Consider the following 16,298-nt stretch of genomic DNA (forward strand, 5'->3'; position numbering starts at 1 on the left):
TTATTTTGAAATTTTTTTGTTGTGATTAACCAAAACCACATGCACTAAGTCCATGAATAAGGCAGTATAACATTTAAGAAAAATGTACAATTGAATAATAATACTAAAAAACTTGGGCTGGGAAGGTGGCTCAGTGGTAGAGTGCTTGCCTTGCATGCACGAGGCCCTGGGTTTGATTCCTCAGCACCACATAAGCAGAAAAAGCCAGAAGTGGCGTTGTGGCTCAAATGGTAGAGCGCTAGCTTTAAGCTGAAGAGCTGAGGGACAGCGCCCAGGCCCAGAGTTCAGGCCCCATGACCGGCAAAAAAAAAACAAAAAAACAAAAAACCCTTCATTGTTGAAAAATGCTAATAACCAGCAGAGCCTTCAGTGACTTTCTGCTGGTGAAGGGTCTTGCCTCGGTGTTAATGACTACTGACTCAACAGGATGGTAACTGCTGTGGGCTGGAGGCTGTGGCAATTTATTACAATAAGACCATAATGAGTTTTCCTCATCAATCAGCTATTCCTTTCACCATCAGCTTCTGTGTATCATGTTGGTTCTCTTGGATACCATTTTACCTACAGTAGAAGTTCTTTCAAAATTGGAATCCTCTTAAATTCTGCTACTGCTATATCAATTAAGTTGATGTAATATTGTAAATTCTTTGTTGTCATTTCAGTAATATTCAGATGATCTTACCCAAGAAAAACTCTATCTAAAGAGATTGCATTCTAAGCAGGTGCTGGTAATTCCTGTAATCCTAGCTAGTAAGGAGGCTGAGACCTAAGGATCAAGGTTTGAAGCCAGCCCCAGCAGGAAAAACCATTGACACTCTTATCTCTACCCACCCAGAAGTCAAAGGTGGAGCTGTGGCTCAAGTGGTAAAAGACTAATCTTGAGCAAAAAAGCTAAGTCCTGAGTTCAAGCCCTACTACCCTAGTGTCAGCACCAAAGAAAAGAAGAAAAGGAAAGGAAAGGAAAAGAAAGCGGGGAGGGAGTGAGGGCAGGTGGGCAGGCAGGCAGGCAAAATTAAACTACTTTCTTTGCTTATCCATAAGAGGCAATTTCTCATCCACTGAAGTTTCATCATGAGAATGCAAACACTAAGTCACATTTTCAGGCTTCATTCTAACACTCTTGGCTAGAGCCACTAGATCTACAGTTAACTACAGAACCTTCACTGAAGTCATGAACAGCTCAAAGTCATCTAAGAGAATTGAAATCAGCTTCTCCCAGCCTCTTTCTAATGCTGGTATTTTGACAACTTTTCATGAATTACAAATGTTCTCAGTGGCATTTAAGTGAATCAATCCCAGAGGGTTCCCAATTTAATCTGCCTATATCTGTGAGAAGACTTACCACTTATGGTATCTATAAGCCTTATGAAATATATTTCCTAAACAATAAGACTTGAAACCTTGATCTGTTGCCTACAGAATGGTTTATTAGCAAGATTAATTTCATTATGTATCTCCATCACAGTTCTTTAGGTGACCAGGTAAATGCATTGCCAATGAGCAGTAATATTTAATCTTTACATCTGAGAAATAGCTTTCAACAATGGGCTTAAAATATTCAGAGACTATGTTGTAAACAGGCATGTTATCTAGGCTTCAGTGCTCCATTTGTATAGCATAAGCAGAGTAAATTTTAGTATGATTCTTAAGTGCCTAGAATTTTTCATAATGCTAAGTAAGCACTGGCTTCAACTTAAATACAACAGTTGCATTAGCCCCTATCTAGAGAGTAAGTCTGTCCTTTGAAGTACTGACTTCTTCTCTCAAGCTATGAAGTCCCAAATGTCACCTTCCAATACAAAACTTTATCATCTACATGGAAAATCTGTTTTGTAGTTTAGTCACCTTCAACATATCTTACCTAACTACACAGCATGTACCCCAATGTTTGTACTTACGCGTTATAGACAGCTTCTTTCCTTAAACCTCATAAACCCACTTCCATTAGGCTCAAACTCTTCTGCAACCTCCTCACTACTATCACAGGAAATTGGAATTCCCCCAAAGCCCAATGTGTTAAAGGCTTATTCTCTATCTTGATGCTACTGGGAGAAACTGGAAATCTTAAGGGACGGGGGTTGTATCCTCAAAAAGAAAAGCAGGATCATAACCCTTCTTCTTTTTCTCTTTTTCATTCCAAGTCAAGAGAGGAAGAAGTTGCTCTGCCAATCACTCCTACAATGATGTACTTGATGTCACCAACCCAAACCAACTGGGGCCAAAACTATAAGCCAACATAACCTTTTTCTCTTTTAAGTTGATTTTGTTACAGTAATGGAAAGCTGACTAATATACATACCCTTTTCAGCATTTATTGAATAGAAAAAAGTTAGGATACTGGATTAGGCTTTGGGCCTAAGAGGAGGTTATGGTTATTTAAGTCTTCTATGCACTCCATTAAAACTTTCTCACATCAGCAATTTTCCTTTAATCATTTCTGTGATCACTGAAGGAGCATTTCCCATTTCTTTTTTTTTTTTTTCTTTTTTTTTTAATTTCTTGCTGGTCTGAGGCTTAAACTCAGGGCACTCAGGGTCTGGGCACCGTCCCTGAACTTTTTTACTCAAGACTAGCATTCTACCACTTGAACTACAACTCTATTTCAGGTTTTGTTGGTGGTTAACTGGAGATAGAAGTTTCACAGACTTTCTTGCTCAGGGTAGCTTCCAACCAGGATCCTCAGAACTCAGCCTCCTAAGTAGCTAGGATTACAAGTGTGAGCCACCAGTAAGTACCTCATGTTTCCATTTAAGAACCTTTCCTATGTATTCACAATCTGGTTAACCATTTGGCATAAAAATCCTTACTTCTAGCCTGTCTTATCAAACAGACAAAAAAAAAAAAAAAAGAAAAATGTTGACAAAGAAAAAAGAATCATCATAGCAAATATTTCACCATTAATTAATAAAACATAATTAATAAATACATAATGTATTTAAATCAAAATTAGAATTTATAAAAATATATATAATCTTAAAATTCCAAACATAAAACTTTGCTGACTGGAACAATTTCAATGCAGTAAAATTAAACATTTACCTCTGATTCATATTTCATTTTTTCTTCTTGTGAAATACGTACAAACTCTTCTTTCTGGTGTTCAAATTCTGACTTGAGAAATGTATGCTCATAGCGAAGCTTATTGTATTCAGCTCGATACTTTTCCACTTCCTAAATTTAAAAGATTGCAGTATGTGACAAATCCATAAACAAAATTTACTTACTCAAAAAATCGTATTTACAAATATAAGTTTAGTTACATTATATAGAAGGCCATTCTAAAAAAATAAAGTTTAACATATTTTAAATGAAATTTGGAAAAGTCCTCCTAAGTATTCCATACACAGAACAGCTACACTTGTGAGAAGGTACCCATAAAGTCATTTACCATCCAATTAATATGATTTCTTCATTGTAATAAAAATATATAGCAGTACAAAAGTATATATCCTTAGACTTAATTAATAATATGTAAGAATACATCCTACATTTCAAAATCTAACTAGATTTTTAAAGTATGTATTAAAAAAGGTATCTCTTCTAAAAAAAAAAAGAAAACCACAAGATAAATTCAAAGTAGATAAAAGATGGCTGCGTTTAGCCAGAGCCAGTGGCACTTGCTTGTAGTCCTAGCTACTCAGAAGACAAAGACTTGAAGCCAACCTAGGCAGAAAAGTCTGCAAGAATCCATCTCCAATTAAGCAGCAAAAATGCCAGACTGGAGTTGTGGCTTAAGTGGTAAAGCTTGTAGCAAAGTTAAGTGAGAACATGAGGCACTGAGTTCAAGCCCCAGGACCAGCACAAAAACAAACAAAAAACTACAACAAAAACCAACCAAAAAACATGTGCTTATTACAGTAACTTAGTGCTGAATTAATGATAGTTCAACTCTACACATGAGCCTGATGTATTTCATCTCTCTTGACTCATCAAAAATATATGTAAGTCTCTAGAAAACATTGTTCCAAAAAAGTCTACAAAAATTGATAGCATTCTAAATTATCAAAAACAGGCAATATAGCAGAAAGATACAAGAGACTGTTTCAACAAGTACTAGAAATCTAGGTAATAAGGAAAAGTATGGTTCATATTCAATTTAGTCATCTTTAGTTGAAAGATTTCTGAGCCAGTACATAAACCAAGAAAATGTTTGATATTGTTACCAATATATTTTTTAATATTTTTTTTTTGTCGGCCATGGGGCTTGAACTCTGGGCCTGGGCACTGTCTCTGTGCTCTTCAGCTCAAAGCGAGCACTCTACCGCTTGAGCCACAGGACCACTTCGGTTTTCTAGTGGTTTATTGGAGATAAGAGTCTCATGGAGTTTCCTGCAAGGGCTGGCTTTGAACCATGATCCTCAGATCTCAACCTCCTGAGTAGCTAGATTACAGGCGTAAGCCACAGGCACCCAGCTATCCCTTGTATTTAAAAAAAAAAAAAAGGCCAGGTTCCAGGGGCTCACATCTGTATTTCTCACTTCTCAGAAATCTCAGATCTCAAGAAACATGATTTGAAGCCAGACTGGACAGAAAAGTTCACTAGACTCCATGTCCAAAATAACCAGCAAAAAGCAGTATTAGAAATGTGATTCAGTGTGACAGAGTTCAAGCCTCAGTACTGCCACATAAAAACCTGCTTTTACTTAATTTGATCACCTTCCTTGGGTCTGGGTGACTTCATTATCAAAAATTAAATCTTCTCCTAACCCACAAAACTTTGCCACTACACATATGTTTGAAGCACTACTGTGAATTCAATAAAACATTAAAAGATTTCACATTCATTTTGTTCAATAAAAGTAACAAAGACTACAACATTCTAAAGGGGTCCATTCTGCAGAGAATAATAATCATTGGTATGTGAAAGGTCTTAAGTGTTTAAAAAATTGAATATATATGTAATCTGAGTGCTGGTAGCTCATGCCTGTAATCCTAGAACTCAGGAGGCTAGATCTGAGGGTTGCAATTCAAAGCCAGTCTGGACAAGAAAGTCTATGAGACTCTTATCTCTAATTAACCAACAGAAAACTGGAAGTGGAGATATGGCTCAGAGTATTTGCCTTAGGCAAAATTGATCAAGGATAGCACCCAGACCCTGAGTCTAAGCCCCAAGACTGACAAAAAAAAAAAGGAATATATAAAATTGTCCAGCACAGTACCTAATTGACTTCTTTGTAGTCTTCTCCAATTCCCTTTATTAAACATGTAGTTAAATTATACCAATATTTCTTAAAAGAAGACTAGTCTCCACTTAAAGTAAAGCTAACAAATAATTTCCTCTTTGAGACAGTATGAAAGTCATCCTTTTATTCAACAACTTTTAAATGAGCATCTCTTGTATGTAAGGAACTGTCCTGGGAATTTGGAATGCAATAATGAACAAAATTGATATAGTTCTCCTCTCATGTAACTTCCATTCTAGAGGTGATTAAACACAGAAAATAAGCACAATAAATAAGTAAATTAGGTACCAATTTAATGATGATATACATTAGAAGAAAAAAAACACAAAGAAAGGTAAGTGGTATCCAAAGGTTTAAGCAGTGATAAGAAAAGTAACTACAATATAAACGGAGAAAAGAGGAATGAGGTGGCAGTCAAAGTAGGTCTTAATCAGAAAGTGACATTTTAACCTTAAACTTGTACAGGATTGAGAAGTTAGACTAGAGCTACCAGGAAGATATTCAAGGTAGAAATAATATGAAAGCAAAAGATCTTTAACTATGTTTCTTGAGTGCAAAAGAAATATCAGAAGACAAATGTATGGAGGAAAGGAGCTCAGAGCAGCAATGGATTTCAATCTTGTGAAGACTTGGGAGGCCACCATAAGGACTCTGAGTAGAAAGGAAAGCCAATGCAGAGCTTTTCAATAAAGGAAGAATGCTTTTTCATCAAGACTTTAAAAGTCAAATAAGGATAAATGGTTTGACATAATTACTTACTTGGTCCAAATTCTGAAAATGTTCTCGCATTGGAGCTTCCAATTCTTGTTGTATTTGGGCTTTTAGCAATTCTAGATGTTGTGGATTTAATACCTAATATGTAAAAAAAAAAAAAAAAAGTGAAACCACAATTACTAAAATCATGTATTTTCCAAATATGGTGGGCCTGGAGTTACACATCTACAATACTAACACTCTAGAAACTGAGGCAGCAGGATCAGAAGAGTCTGGGATACATAGAGCGATCATTCTCAAAAAATGGTGAGGCCAAGGGTAAACCAATTCACCAGTGAAACCCACTAGACACTATGTTGGAAATAAACTATACAGCTTGGTGGAAAGAAAGTTGAGAGGGGGAAAAGCTAGGAGAGAATGAGGGAGGCAGTGACACTGTTCAAAAGGAAATGTACTCATTACTTGACTTATGTAACTGCAACCCATCTGTCATCTTTAAAATAAAATTTTAAATTTTTTAAAAAATATTTAAAAACTAAAAACAAAACCTCCAAATTTCTAGCCTAATTTTACTAAAATCACTATCACCTGTCACACATTAAGAATCTCAATTTCATGTTCTCAGAGATGTCAAAAAAATCCACCAATGCAAGTAATGATAATACTAATTATTACCACTATTTTTAATAACTAAACTAAGAAAATCTTGCTGAATACAATACCTGATAATCTATTTTCTAAAATAAATAAAATGGAGGTACAAAAAACTGTTATCCAAAGTAAATTCTTCACACCTGCTTTCAACCAGAAAAGCTAATTTTTACTCTGGCCTCCAAAACTAAATTTGGCTCCTCCCTGACCATACATTAATAATGATGGAAATCTTTAGACTCTATGGCAACTGACACCATGCTGACATATTCCCACATGACAAATGAAAAGGCTGCATGCAACCTTGCTGGGAAAGAGAAAGACAACAAGGTTAAACCCAGAGTTGAAAACTCCTAAATATTAGGTTTAGATTTTCCTAATTTATTCAGTGTTCAACAGTATTTACTTTAACATTACTTTATTTGAAATGTCTTTATAGTTCAGTTAAATGGTCCACCTCAACAGAAACAATTTTATTATTAATATTTTCTCGAGAATCCTCCCTCAGACAACAATATTCTATATACAATGTGTAGGCAGGTATGTTTTATTCCAGGCTCTAATTTTTAAGTAAAAAATTTAAAAAAGTATATAAGGCTAAATGTGGTTAGTGGACATCTATATAATCTCAGCACTAGGAATGCCAGGTAGGCAGGAGGATCTAGGCTAGCCTGGCCTACCCAGTAAGACCCTATGTGAAAAAAATAAAAATAAAAAATTTTAAAAGCACTTTATACACATTTTTCTGTGCCTTGTTATTGTATTCTTTGAAAGTTTTTAAAGTTAAAATATAACAATACTAGTATATGTAAGGATGAAACAGAAGCTTTGGAAGGAGAAAGTGGTTCCTGTGAGAAATATAACAGGCTAGAGAAAAGCAATAGTAAAAGCTCATGTCATAATCTGGTTTATAGTGTCAGGTCTGGGGGAAAGTATCAAGAGTTTAGGTAACTAAAGGAAAAAATTCATAGGATATTGTTTCAAACAAATCAACTTAAGAATTAAGCAAAACTGGAAAAACTATGGAAATGGAAACTATTCATAGGTATTATGGAATAAGTATTTTAATTTGGTAAAGGTAATAGAGTTATACTTGGTGATACAAGCTGAGCACTGGTGGCTCATGACTGTAATCCTAGCTACTCAGGAGGCTGAGATCTGAGGATCAGGGTTTAAAGCCAGCCTGGGCAGAAAAGTCCATGAGACTCTTATCTCCAGTTAACCACCAGAAAACCAGAAGTGGTGCTGTGGCTCAAGTGGCAGAGCACTCACCTTGAGCTGAAGAGCTAGGGACAGTGCGCAGGTCCAGAGTTCACGCCCCATAACCAATAACAACAACAACAAAAATATATATGGAGATACACAGAGCTTTCTGTCTGGGCTGGCTTCGAACCCAATCATCAGGCTTACATCTATGTGCCACCAGCACCTGGCTAACATGATAATACTTTCAAAGGATGGGTTGGTGCCAGGTGCCAGGTGCCAGTGGTTTAGGCTTACCTCCCTACTCAGGAGGCTGAGATCCAGAGGATCTGCCAGCCTGGGCAGAAAAGTTTTTGAAAGTTCCTCTACCAAAAAAAAAATAATAATAATAATAATAATAACCAGCAAAAAAGTTGGGCTGGAAGCATGGTTCAAGTGATGAAGCTCTAATTAGCAAGCACAGCTGAACAAAACAAGGCCCAGAGTTCAAATACTAGTACCAGCGAGAGAGTGAGAAAGAGCGAGCGAGAAAGAGGGGGGGGAATGGGATGAGAGGGAGGGATGGGATGGGAGAGGGGTGCCTTGTCATGTAATAGTGATCTATACTAAATACTAAATTTATTAGAGTTGAATTATTATTAATTCATTGTCATTGAAAGACTGAAAGCTGAGGTAATAGATTAGTAGATAAGACAGGCTCAAGGACAATAATGGCTAATGGGGGTGGATAAGTACACAGTGATTTATTACACAATTCTCTATACTTCAGTACATGTCTGAGATTTCCATAATTAAGTTAATTAAAAATAACAGGGCTTCCACTCTATCCAAGATAGAATAATGTGAGAGATAGAGATAGAGAGAGAGAGAGAGAGAGAGATGCTATATGGATATAGTTATATAGAGAGATGTATAAATATGTTATTCCACATGAGAAAAAAATAACAAATATTAAACAATGGTTTTCAACACATCAAACACAAGGAAGCAAGAGTTTCCTAAGAGATAGAAAACAAAGGTGGTTTTGCCAGGGTCATCGGCAAGGTAGATCCTAGCCAGTTCTGATGAACTCCTGGTCTTGTGACAGAACTCAGAATTCAAGAGACCATAATGGTTAGTCACAAAACAGAAGAAGAATGTACAAGCCAGACGCCGGTGGCTCACACCTGTATTCCTAGCTACTCAGAAGGCTGAGATCTGAGGATTGCAATTCAAAGCCTCACGACAACCAAAAAAAGAAGAAGAAGAATGCACAGTAAGAAAACTATAAAGATCTGCAGAAGTATTTGGCTCATTCAGTAGAGTACTGATGAGCATATTTGTATAAGGAAACTACTAAAAGGAAAAGAACCATCTGAAAGGATTAGAGGGATGAGTACTCAGAACTCAAACAAATCTATGAATAATTGCTGTTCCAAAAAGCCAGAATGAAAAATTTCATTTCATACAGAAATGGGTAAGCCGTTGGATCTTGCCTCAGCAGTGGGAAATAATTAGCACCAACTAAATGTGACTCTGCTTTCATTTAACAAATCTTAAAATAAGAACACTTATAGGAACATAAATATATCAAGCACTCAACAAAGTAAAAGTTGTGATGTCTAAAATCCAAATAAAAATTTAACAGGCATGCAAAGGAGCAGGAAAATGTTGAATTTTTTTTAAAAAATCAATATGAAATATACCAAAGAGGAACATAAATGTTAAAAGCAGCAGAGAAAGATACTCAGTTATTATAAAACTGCCATAACTGAATCCCATATGTTCAAAAAGCTAGAGAAAAGATGGAACATGTTAGTAGACAAAAAACACCCAAATCAATCAAGCATTGGTGGCTCATGCCTATAATCATAGCTAAGATCTTAGATCTGAGGATCACAGTTCAAAGCCAGTCCCGCAGGTTAAGTCCATGAAACTCTTAGTGGAGCTTTGGCTCAAAATGGTACGGCCCTAAGCAAAAAAAGCTCAAGGATAGCACCCAGACCCCAAGTTCAAGCCCCATGACTAACCAAAAACAAAACAAAACAAAAAACCAAAAAGGCCAAAATCAAACTTCTAGAGATGAAAATTACAGTTTCTAAGATAAATATACTACAAGGGCCTATTATGGATTAGACATTGCAGGAAAAAAAAAGATCGGTGAGCTTGAAAATTGGAAACAGGAGCTAGCCACAGGGAAGAATAGAAACAAACACAATTATTTAAGTAAGTTAATAAACAGACCTTCAGTATGATACTGCAGAAATTAATCTGGCTTACTATTACAGTGTAATCAGAATCTTCAAAAATTTCTCTTAGTTTCTCTTCCTTTCTTAACAGTTCAGGGTTCTTTTGTAAGTCTGTAAGTCCTTTCCCCTTTCCTGACAATTATTTGCTTTTTTACTTTCTGGCTTCCTTATTTTGGGAAGTATATCTCATAAAATATTGGAAGGGAACAGTATATAGTTCTCTGCTGAAAATTAACTCTCCATGTTCCTATCCTGATTTTACAAAAGGTTTACATTTAAAACTAAAAAGATTCAGATGCAATTTTCAACTATTCTGAAACCAGCAGAACACCCCTGATTTTAAGTTTTCTTAGATGAAATTGTAGCTGTTTTCCTTCAGTTTAACTTATGAAAAAGATTTTGGATTGTGTTGACTTCCCATTTTAGAGGTATATTTCATCTTTTTTTTGCCCACCTTTCTACTAAGAAAATGTGAAATAAAATATATCTGTATTGCTACTTTCCCCCAATCAAAAGGAGAATAAAGACTTAGAAAATATTTTACTAGTAACATCTTAAAATTTTCCAAATTTGGCAAAAAAAAAAAAAAAAGGAAAAGAAACCCACAGGCCTAGGAAATTCTATCACCTTCACCATCAGAAACAAAAAGAAAACTATAAAAACATGCCAATCAAATTGCTCAAAACCAACAAGAGAGAAAATACTAGAAGCAACCAACAGGGGAAAAAAGGACAAACTGCATACTAAGTATAAGGATGATGTCACTTTTTTTTTTTTTACAGGAAACAATATATATGAGAAAATATAGAGCAAAATCTGGTATTGGGGTGGGGGGGATTTTTGTCAGCCTAAAATTCAACATTCAGTAAAAACATCTTTATAAAATGAAAACTTTACAAACATACAAAAGCAGATTAAAAATTCTCACTTTAAGCCCACCCCATAAGAAGTGTCAGATTAAATCCTGAGGCAGAGACTTTAAGTTCTAGATGGAAATAGAAATATGTATTAGACAAAAAGGAATGAACAATGAAACAGATAACATGGATGTACATACAAGATTTTTTCTTATTTAAAGCTATTTAAAAGATGACATGTTGTCACAACATGCTACTCAGAAAGCTGAATCGTACAGTACCATACTTGAGCACAAAACTAAAGGATGGTGCCCAAGCCATAAATTTATGCTCCAATACCAACACACACACACACGCGCGCGCACACACACACACACACACACACGCACGCACGCACGCACGCACGAGAATATTTACACAAATAATTTTTTAATCTAAAATCAGCTGGGCACCAGTGGCTCACATCTGTAATCCTATCTACTCAGGAGGCTGAAATCTGAGGATCATGGTTCAAAGCCAGACCTCACATTAAGTCTATGAAACTCTTATCTTCAATTAACCGCCCCCCCCCCCAGCCCACACACACACCAAGACAGAAGAACTGTGGCTCAAGTAGAAGAGCACTAGCCTTGAACACAAAGGCTCATTGACACTTCCTAGGCACTAAGCTCAAGCACTAGAACTGCTGAGAAAGGAAGGGACGGAGGGAGGGATGGTGGGAGGGAGGGAGGGAGGAAGAGAGGAAAGGAATCTGAAATACTCAAATATTAAGAACGTTTTGAATGTTATGTCAAGGCTCAAAAAGTAGCAGGGTGCCAGTGGCAACAACAAAAGTCTCAGATTTCAGATTTTTCAAGGTATGCTCAATCAATGAAGACTACAGAGCTATTTCAAAATCTCAAAACTCCACAATCTATACACTTCTAGTCCCAAGTATTTCAGGTAAGGCATATTCAATCTGTAACAATGATAGCTACTACTACTTATTGATCACTAAATAAGTTAAAATGCTGAATACCTCATTTCATCTTTACAATTATCTTATGAGCTAGGGACAATTATTTACATTCGCTATGGAATAAATAAATGCCTTTTGCATCTTTTTCTATAAAAGCCAAAGGGATATGAAATCTTGGAAAAGGGATATTTTTTGCAGTTAGGGAATGTGTTTTAGTAGATCATCTTTAATAAACCTCCATTTCTTGGTGATCTATCTTACTGCCAAACTTACTAAAGTTTTCTTGCAATTTGGAAAAATTGCAAACATCCATTAAAACAAAATTGCCTTATATGTGTATATATGACTTTTATTTTTTGCCAGATAAAATTATATAAAAAACAGTATGTTTATCTTGAAAACAGAAACTTTACCATATAAATTATATTTACTAGCAAGCATTTGGGAAGTTATAACATGGAAAAACATATAAGGTTCTTTTGTATAGATCCTAGAAACAGTGTAAGAACTAGCAAGGAGGCCACAGGGTGATGATTCATCTCAATATGAGAGAAAAAAATCTTTAACATATTCCAATCCATAAATGGAAATGTGTTACTTTTAAAAGCTCACTAGGTAGCCACGCATGGTGATGCATGTTTAAAATTCCAATTACTTTGGAACCGGAGACAAAGGCAGGATGAAATCCAGTTAGCAGCCAGCCTGGACAACATGGCTGTCCCCACCTCTCCCACCCTAGTCTCCAAACAAAAAAAAAAAATTCATTAGGTTCTCTAGCACTAAAAGCACTGAAGGAAAGAATAAAGAAATTAATGTTAAAAAATGCTCTGGAAAGAATTCCACTTTTGATAATATATGTATTATATAATGTAAATGTGTATTATATAGAGTAACAAAAACTGGGTTGCTAAAAAACAAGAGAAAAATGTATTGTCTAACGAAGTTCTGGAGACTTCGATTCTGGAATCTAGGTACTAGAGCAAGGCCATCTTCCCTTTGAAACCTGTAGAAAAGATACTTCAGTGCTTCTTCCTAGGTGCTGGTGGTATACTGGCATACATCTGTCTTCATCATCACATAGCATTCCCTGGACCCTGAGGTTGTCTCTGTGTGTTTCACGTCTTCTTTTTTTATATAAGAATACCAGTCATGCCGGGCGCTGGTGGCTCACGCCTGTAATCCTAGCTACTCAGGAGGCTGAGATCTGAGGATCGCGGTTCAAAGCCAGCCCGGGCAGGAGAGACCGTGAGACTCCTATCTCCAATAAACCACCAGAAAACCGGAAGTGGCGCTGTAGCTCAAGTGGTAGAGCGCTCGCCTTGAGCTGAAGAGCTAAGGGACAACGCCCAGGCCCAGAGTTCAAGCCCCACGGCCGACAAAAAAAAAAAAAAAAAAAAAAAAAAGAATACCAGTCATAATGAGATAAAGACTTGCCATACTTTAGTATGACCTTATCAGTCACTTAAATTTCCTTCTTCAAGTCACATTTCTTAGGTTCTTTTTTGTTTGTTTGTTTGTTTGTTTTGTCAGATGTCACAGTGCCACTTGAGCCACAGTGCCACTTCCGGTTTTCTGGTGATTAATTGGAGGTAAGAGTCTCATGGACTTTCCTGCCCAGGCTGGCTTTGAACTACTGGCTCTGAACCTCAGATCTCAGCCTCCTGAGTAGCTAGGATTACACGCGTGAGCCATGGGCACCCAGCACATTTCTGAGGTTTGTTTGCTTAAATGTCTCAAATACAGCTAGGAATGAAACAGTGAGTATAGGATCCTAGCAGAGGGTCCCACTCAGGTTTAATAACGTTCTCAACAATGGAAAACTTCTAGAAGTCTCAGTAACATGTGTGTGCATGTGCATGCGCATACATGGCGCTCTGCCACTTGAGCCATACCTGCAGTCAAACATTTTTTACAGTAAATTAGAGAAGGAATCTTGTAGACTTTTCTGCCCAGGCTGGCTTGGAACCACAATCCTCCAGGTCTCAGCCTCCTGAGTAGCTAGGACTACATGTGTGAGCCACCAGAACCCTAGTTTAAAACAACTTTCTTAAAAAAAAAAAACAAAAAAAAAAAAAACACTTTAATTCTGAATTTTAACCAATTCAAAATGAACTTTCTCTTAACTATTCTGAAGTGTAAAAAATAAATTTAATCAAAGTAAAAGATACAATACTAATTTGTAAAAAACTATTAGTTTCATGTCTACCTTAGATGATATTTGAAAGAAGATTCAATTATATCAACTGGATATAAAACTTAATAATTAAACATAGAGATTTGACACATTTTTCCAAAATTACATATTTCCATTAATCATTTGACTACTTTCATATGAACTCAAATATATTTTCTCACCTGCAACTTTGCTTTTTCCAACTCTTTACTCTTCTCTACTAATTGCTCTTTTAGTTCTTCACACAGCTGACGGAAATGTTCCTGGCTAGTTTGCTTTTCATTTAATAGCCTCTTGAGTTCATTTTGTGAGTTTATGTACTCATTCTGCAACCTAATTTAAAAGAAAAAAAGAATTCAATTTAAGTGAATTCTTTGCTTCTAGTTACTTTGTATAAAACCAACCAAGAGTACAGAAAAGCAAGATTAATACCATACATTGCATTAAATTTGCAAATCTTTTATTTATGAATTTCCACTTAACTATAGAGACTTTACTTTGAAGGAAAAAATAAGTTTAGCCATCTAAATATAAGACTTTACAAATTCATAAACCACTTGCTATCATAGATCTGGAAAAAAAATTTCTATGTTAAAAGTGTTTCATAAATACACTACAAAATTCTACTGTTAGCCGAGTGCTGATGGCTCACTCCTACATTCCCTGCTACTTAGAAGGCTGAGATCTGAAGATTGTGGTTTGAAGCTAGCCTAGGCAGGAAAGTCCATGAATCTCCTATCTCTAATTAACCACAAAAAGGAAGAAGTGGATCTCTGGCTCAGGTAGAGTGCCAGCCTTGACAAAAAGCTAAGGGACATCCACCAAGGTATAAACCCTGTTTTCACTGTATTTGATGCTGGTATAATTTGTGGAAGGGAAGGGAAAAATCAAATTGTTTAAATAGAGATACAGGTGGACCCATTGCAACAATGAAATGTTCAAGACGTTATGTCGAAAAACAAACTTTAAAACTTTTGGAGGGGGGGGCAGGGGATAGGGGATGGGAAGGGGAAACATAGGAGGAGGCAACAATGCTTGATAAGAAATGTACTTATTTCCTTGCCCATGTAATTGTAACCCCTCTGTACGGTATTTTCACAATTAAAAAAAAAAGCTAAGGGACAGTACCCAAGTTCTGAGTAAAAGCCCCAGTACCAAAACAACAAAAGAATAAAATAATAATACACACACACACAACTTTATGTTACAGAACACTCAGCCAGGACAACCTAAAATAACTTTTTAACTACCCACACACAGCACCTTACCTCTTAAATTTGAGTAATTTACCTTGTGTGTTCACCTTTCAGGGTCTGATAATTCGTTTTATGATTTTCACATCGTACTCTTTCATCAATTAACACTTTCTGCAACTCTTCTTCATTTTGCCTACTGTCTCCCCCAGATGGGAAAATGTTGGAAAAAGTGTCCATATTTGTAAAGGAGCTGACAACCATGTAAAAATAAGTTGGGGCTTTCTTCTTCTTTTAGTTTTCTTTCAGGAGCACTTCCCAGTTCTTTCTTGTTAAGGTAGAAACTCAAGAGGCCAAATTATACCTGTACAAAGAAATGCACATAATTAATGAACAGTAAGCTTCCTCAGGTGCTATAAAGTTGTGTTTTTTTTTATCATTTCTTATTCTCATTAGCACATTGAGGGTGTAGAACAGAGGAATTAACTCAAACTTGCAAGAGAGGCACTCTACCACTTGAGCCATATCTCCAGTCCTCTTACCCTACTTTTTAAATAGGGCCTTGCATTATGTACAGCCTGGGCTGGGATGTGATCATTCTGTTTGTGCATCTTCATATCATGGGTGCTAACAGGCATGCTTTACTAAGCGCAGCCATTGTACTTTCCCTATAGCTAGGATAACAGGCATGCACTGCGCCTTATCTGAACACGGGGTTAGATGGAACATGGAAAACTTCTATGTCTTAGCAGGCTTCCAGCTGAGATCCCTTGATATCTGCCTTCTAAGTAGCTTAGAATTATAGACTTGGACCAACTAGCCTGTGGTATTTATATTAAAGCATTATTTTTAGGTTTCCAATTGTTCAATAAAACAAAATGTAATAATGATGCTACATTGAAGCTTCTTTTTTTTTCTTTACTTCTAGGCAAAGACTTTGTGACTATTAAGTTCATATCTTCAAGTATTGACCTTATTACATGAGAAGTCTGGACTTTTCCAGTTTAGGTATTCTTGGATTCACAAAGGAAAGTTACGTTTTCTGAAGCATTTATGGGAAGCTTCAAGGGTGGATCCTGGTGCAAAAAGCATACACCAATGGCTGGGGAGAAATGCAGTCTTCACAAAGATGACCTTC

At 36.3% G+C, this 16,298-nt stretch overlaps 1 protein-coding gene across 1 annotated transcript in view; it reads right to left on the bottom strand.

The window, feature by feature from the left end:
* Positions 1 to 16,298, bottom strand: part of Cep83 (centrosomal protein 83) — an 82,239-nt gene that overhangs the window by 43,998 nt on the left and 21,943 nt on the right. The window contains exons 2-5 of the mRNA XM_069990110.1: positions 15,258 to 15,524; positions 14,150 to 14,300; positions 5,943 to 6,035; positions 3,040 to 3,171 (exon numbers count right to left, since the gene is read on the bottom strand). Coding sequence (XP_069846211.1) covers positions 3,040 to 3,171; positions 5,943 to 6,035; positions 14,150 to 14,300; positions 15,258 to 15,424 — 543 coding nt within the window. The 5' untranslated portion in view covers positions 15,425 to 15,524. The remainder of the gene's footprint in view (positions 1 to 3,039; positions 3,172 to 5,942; positions 6,036 to 14,149; positions 14,301 to 15,257; positions 15,525 to 16,298) is intronic.

The sequence above is a fragment of the Dipodomys merriami genome, unplaced genomic scaffold, assembly GCF_024711535.1.
Source record: "Dipodomys merriami isolate MVZ:Mamm:240054 unplaced genomic scaffold, mDipMer1.0.p SCAF_10, whole genome shotgun sequence".
Taxonomy (NCBI): Eukaryota; Metazoa; Chordata; class Mammalia; order Rodentia; family Heteromyidae; genus Dipodomys; species Dipodomys merriami.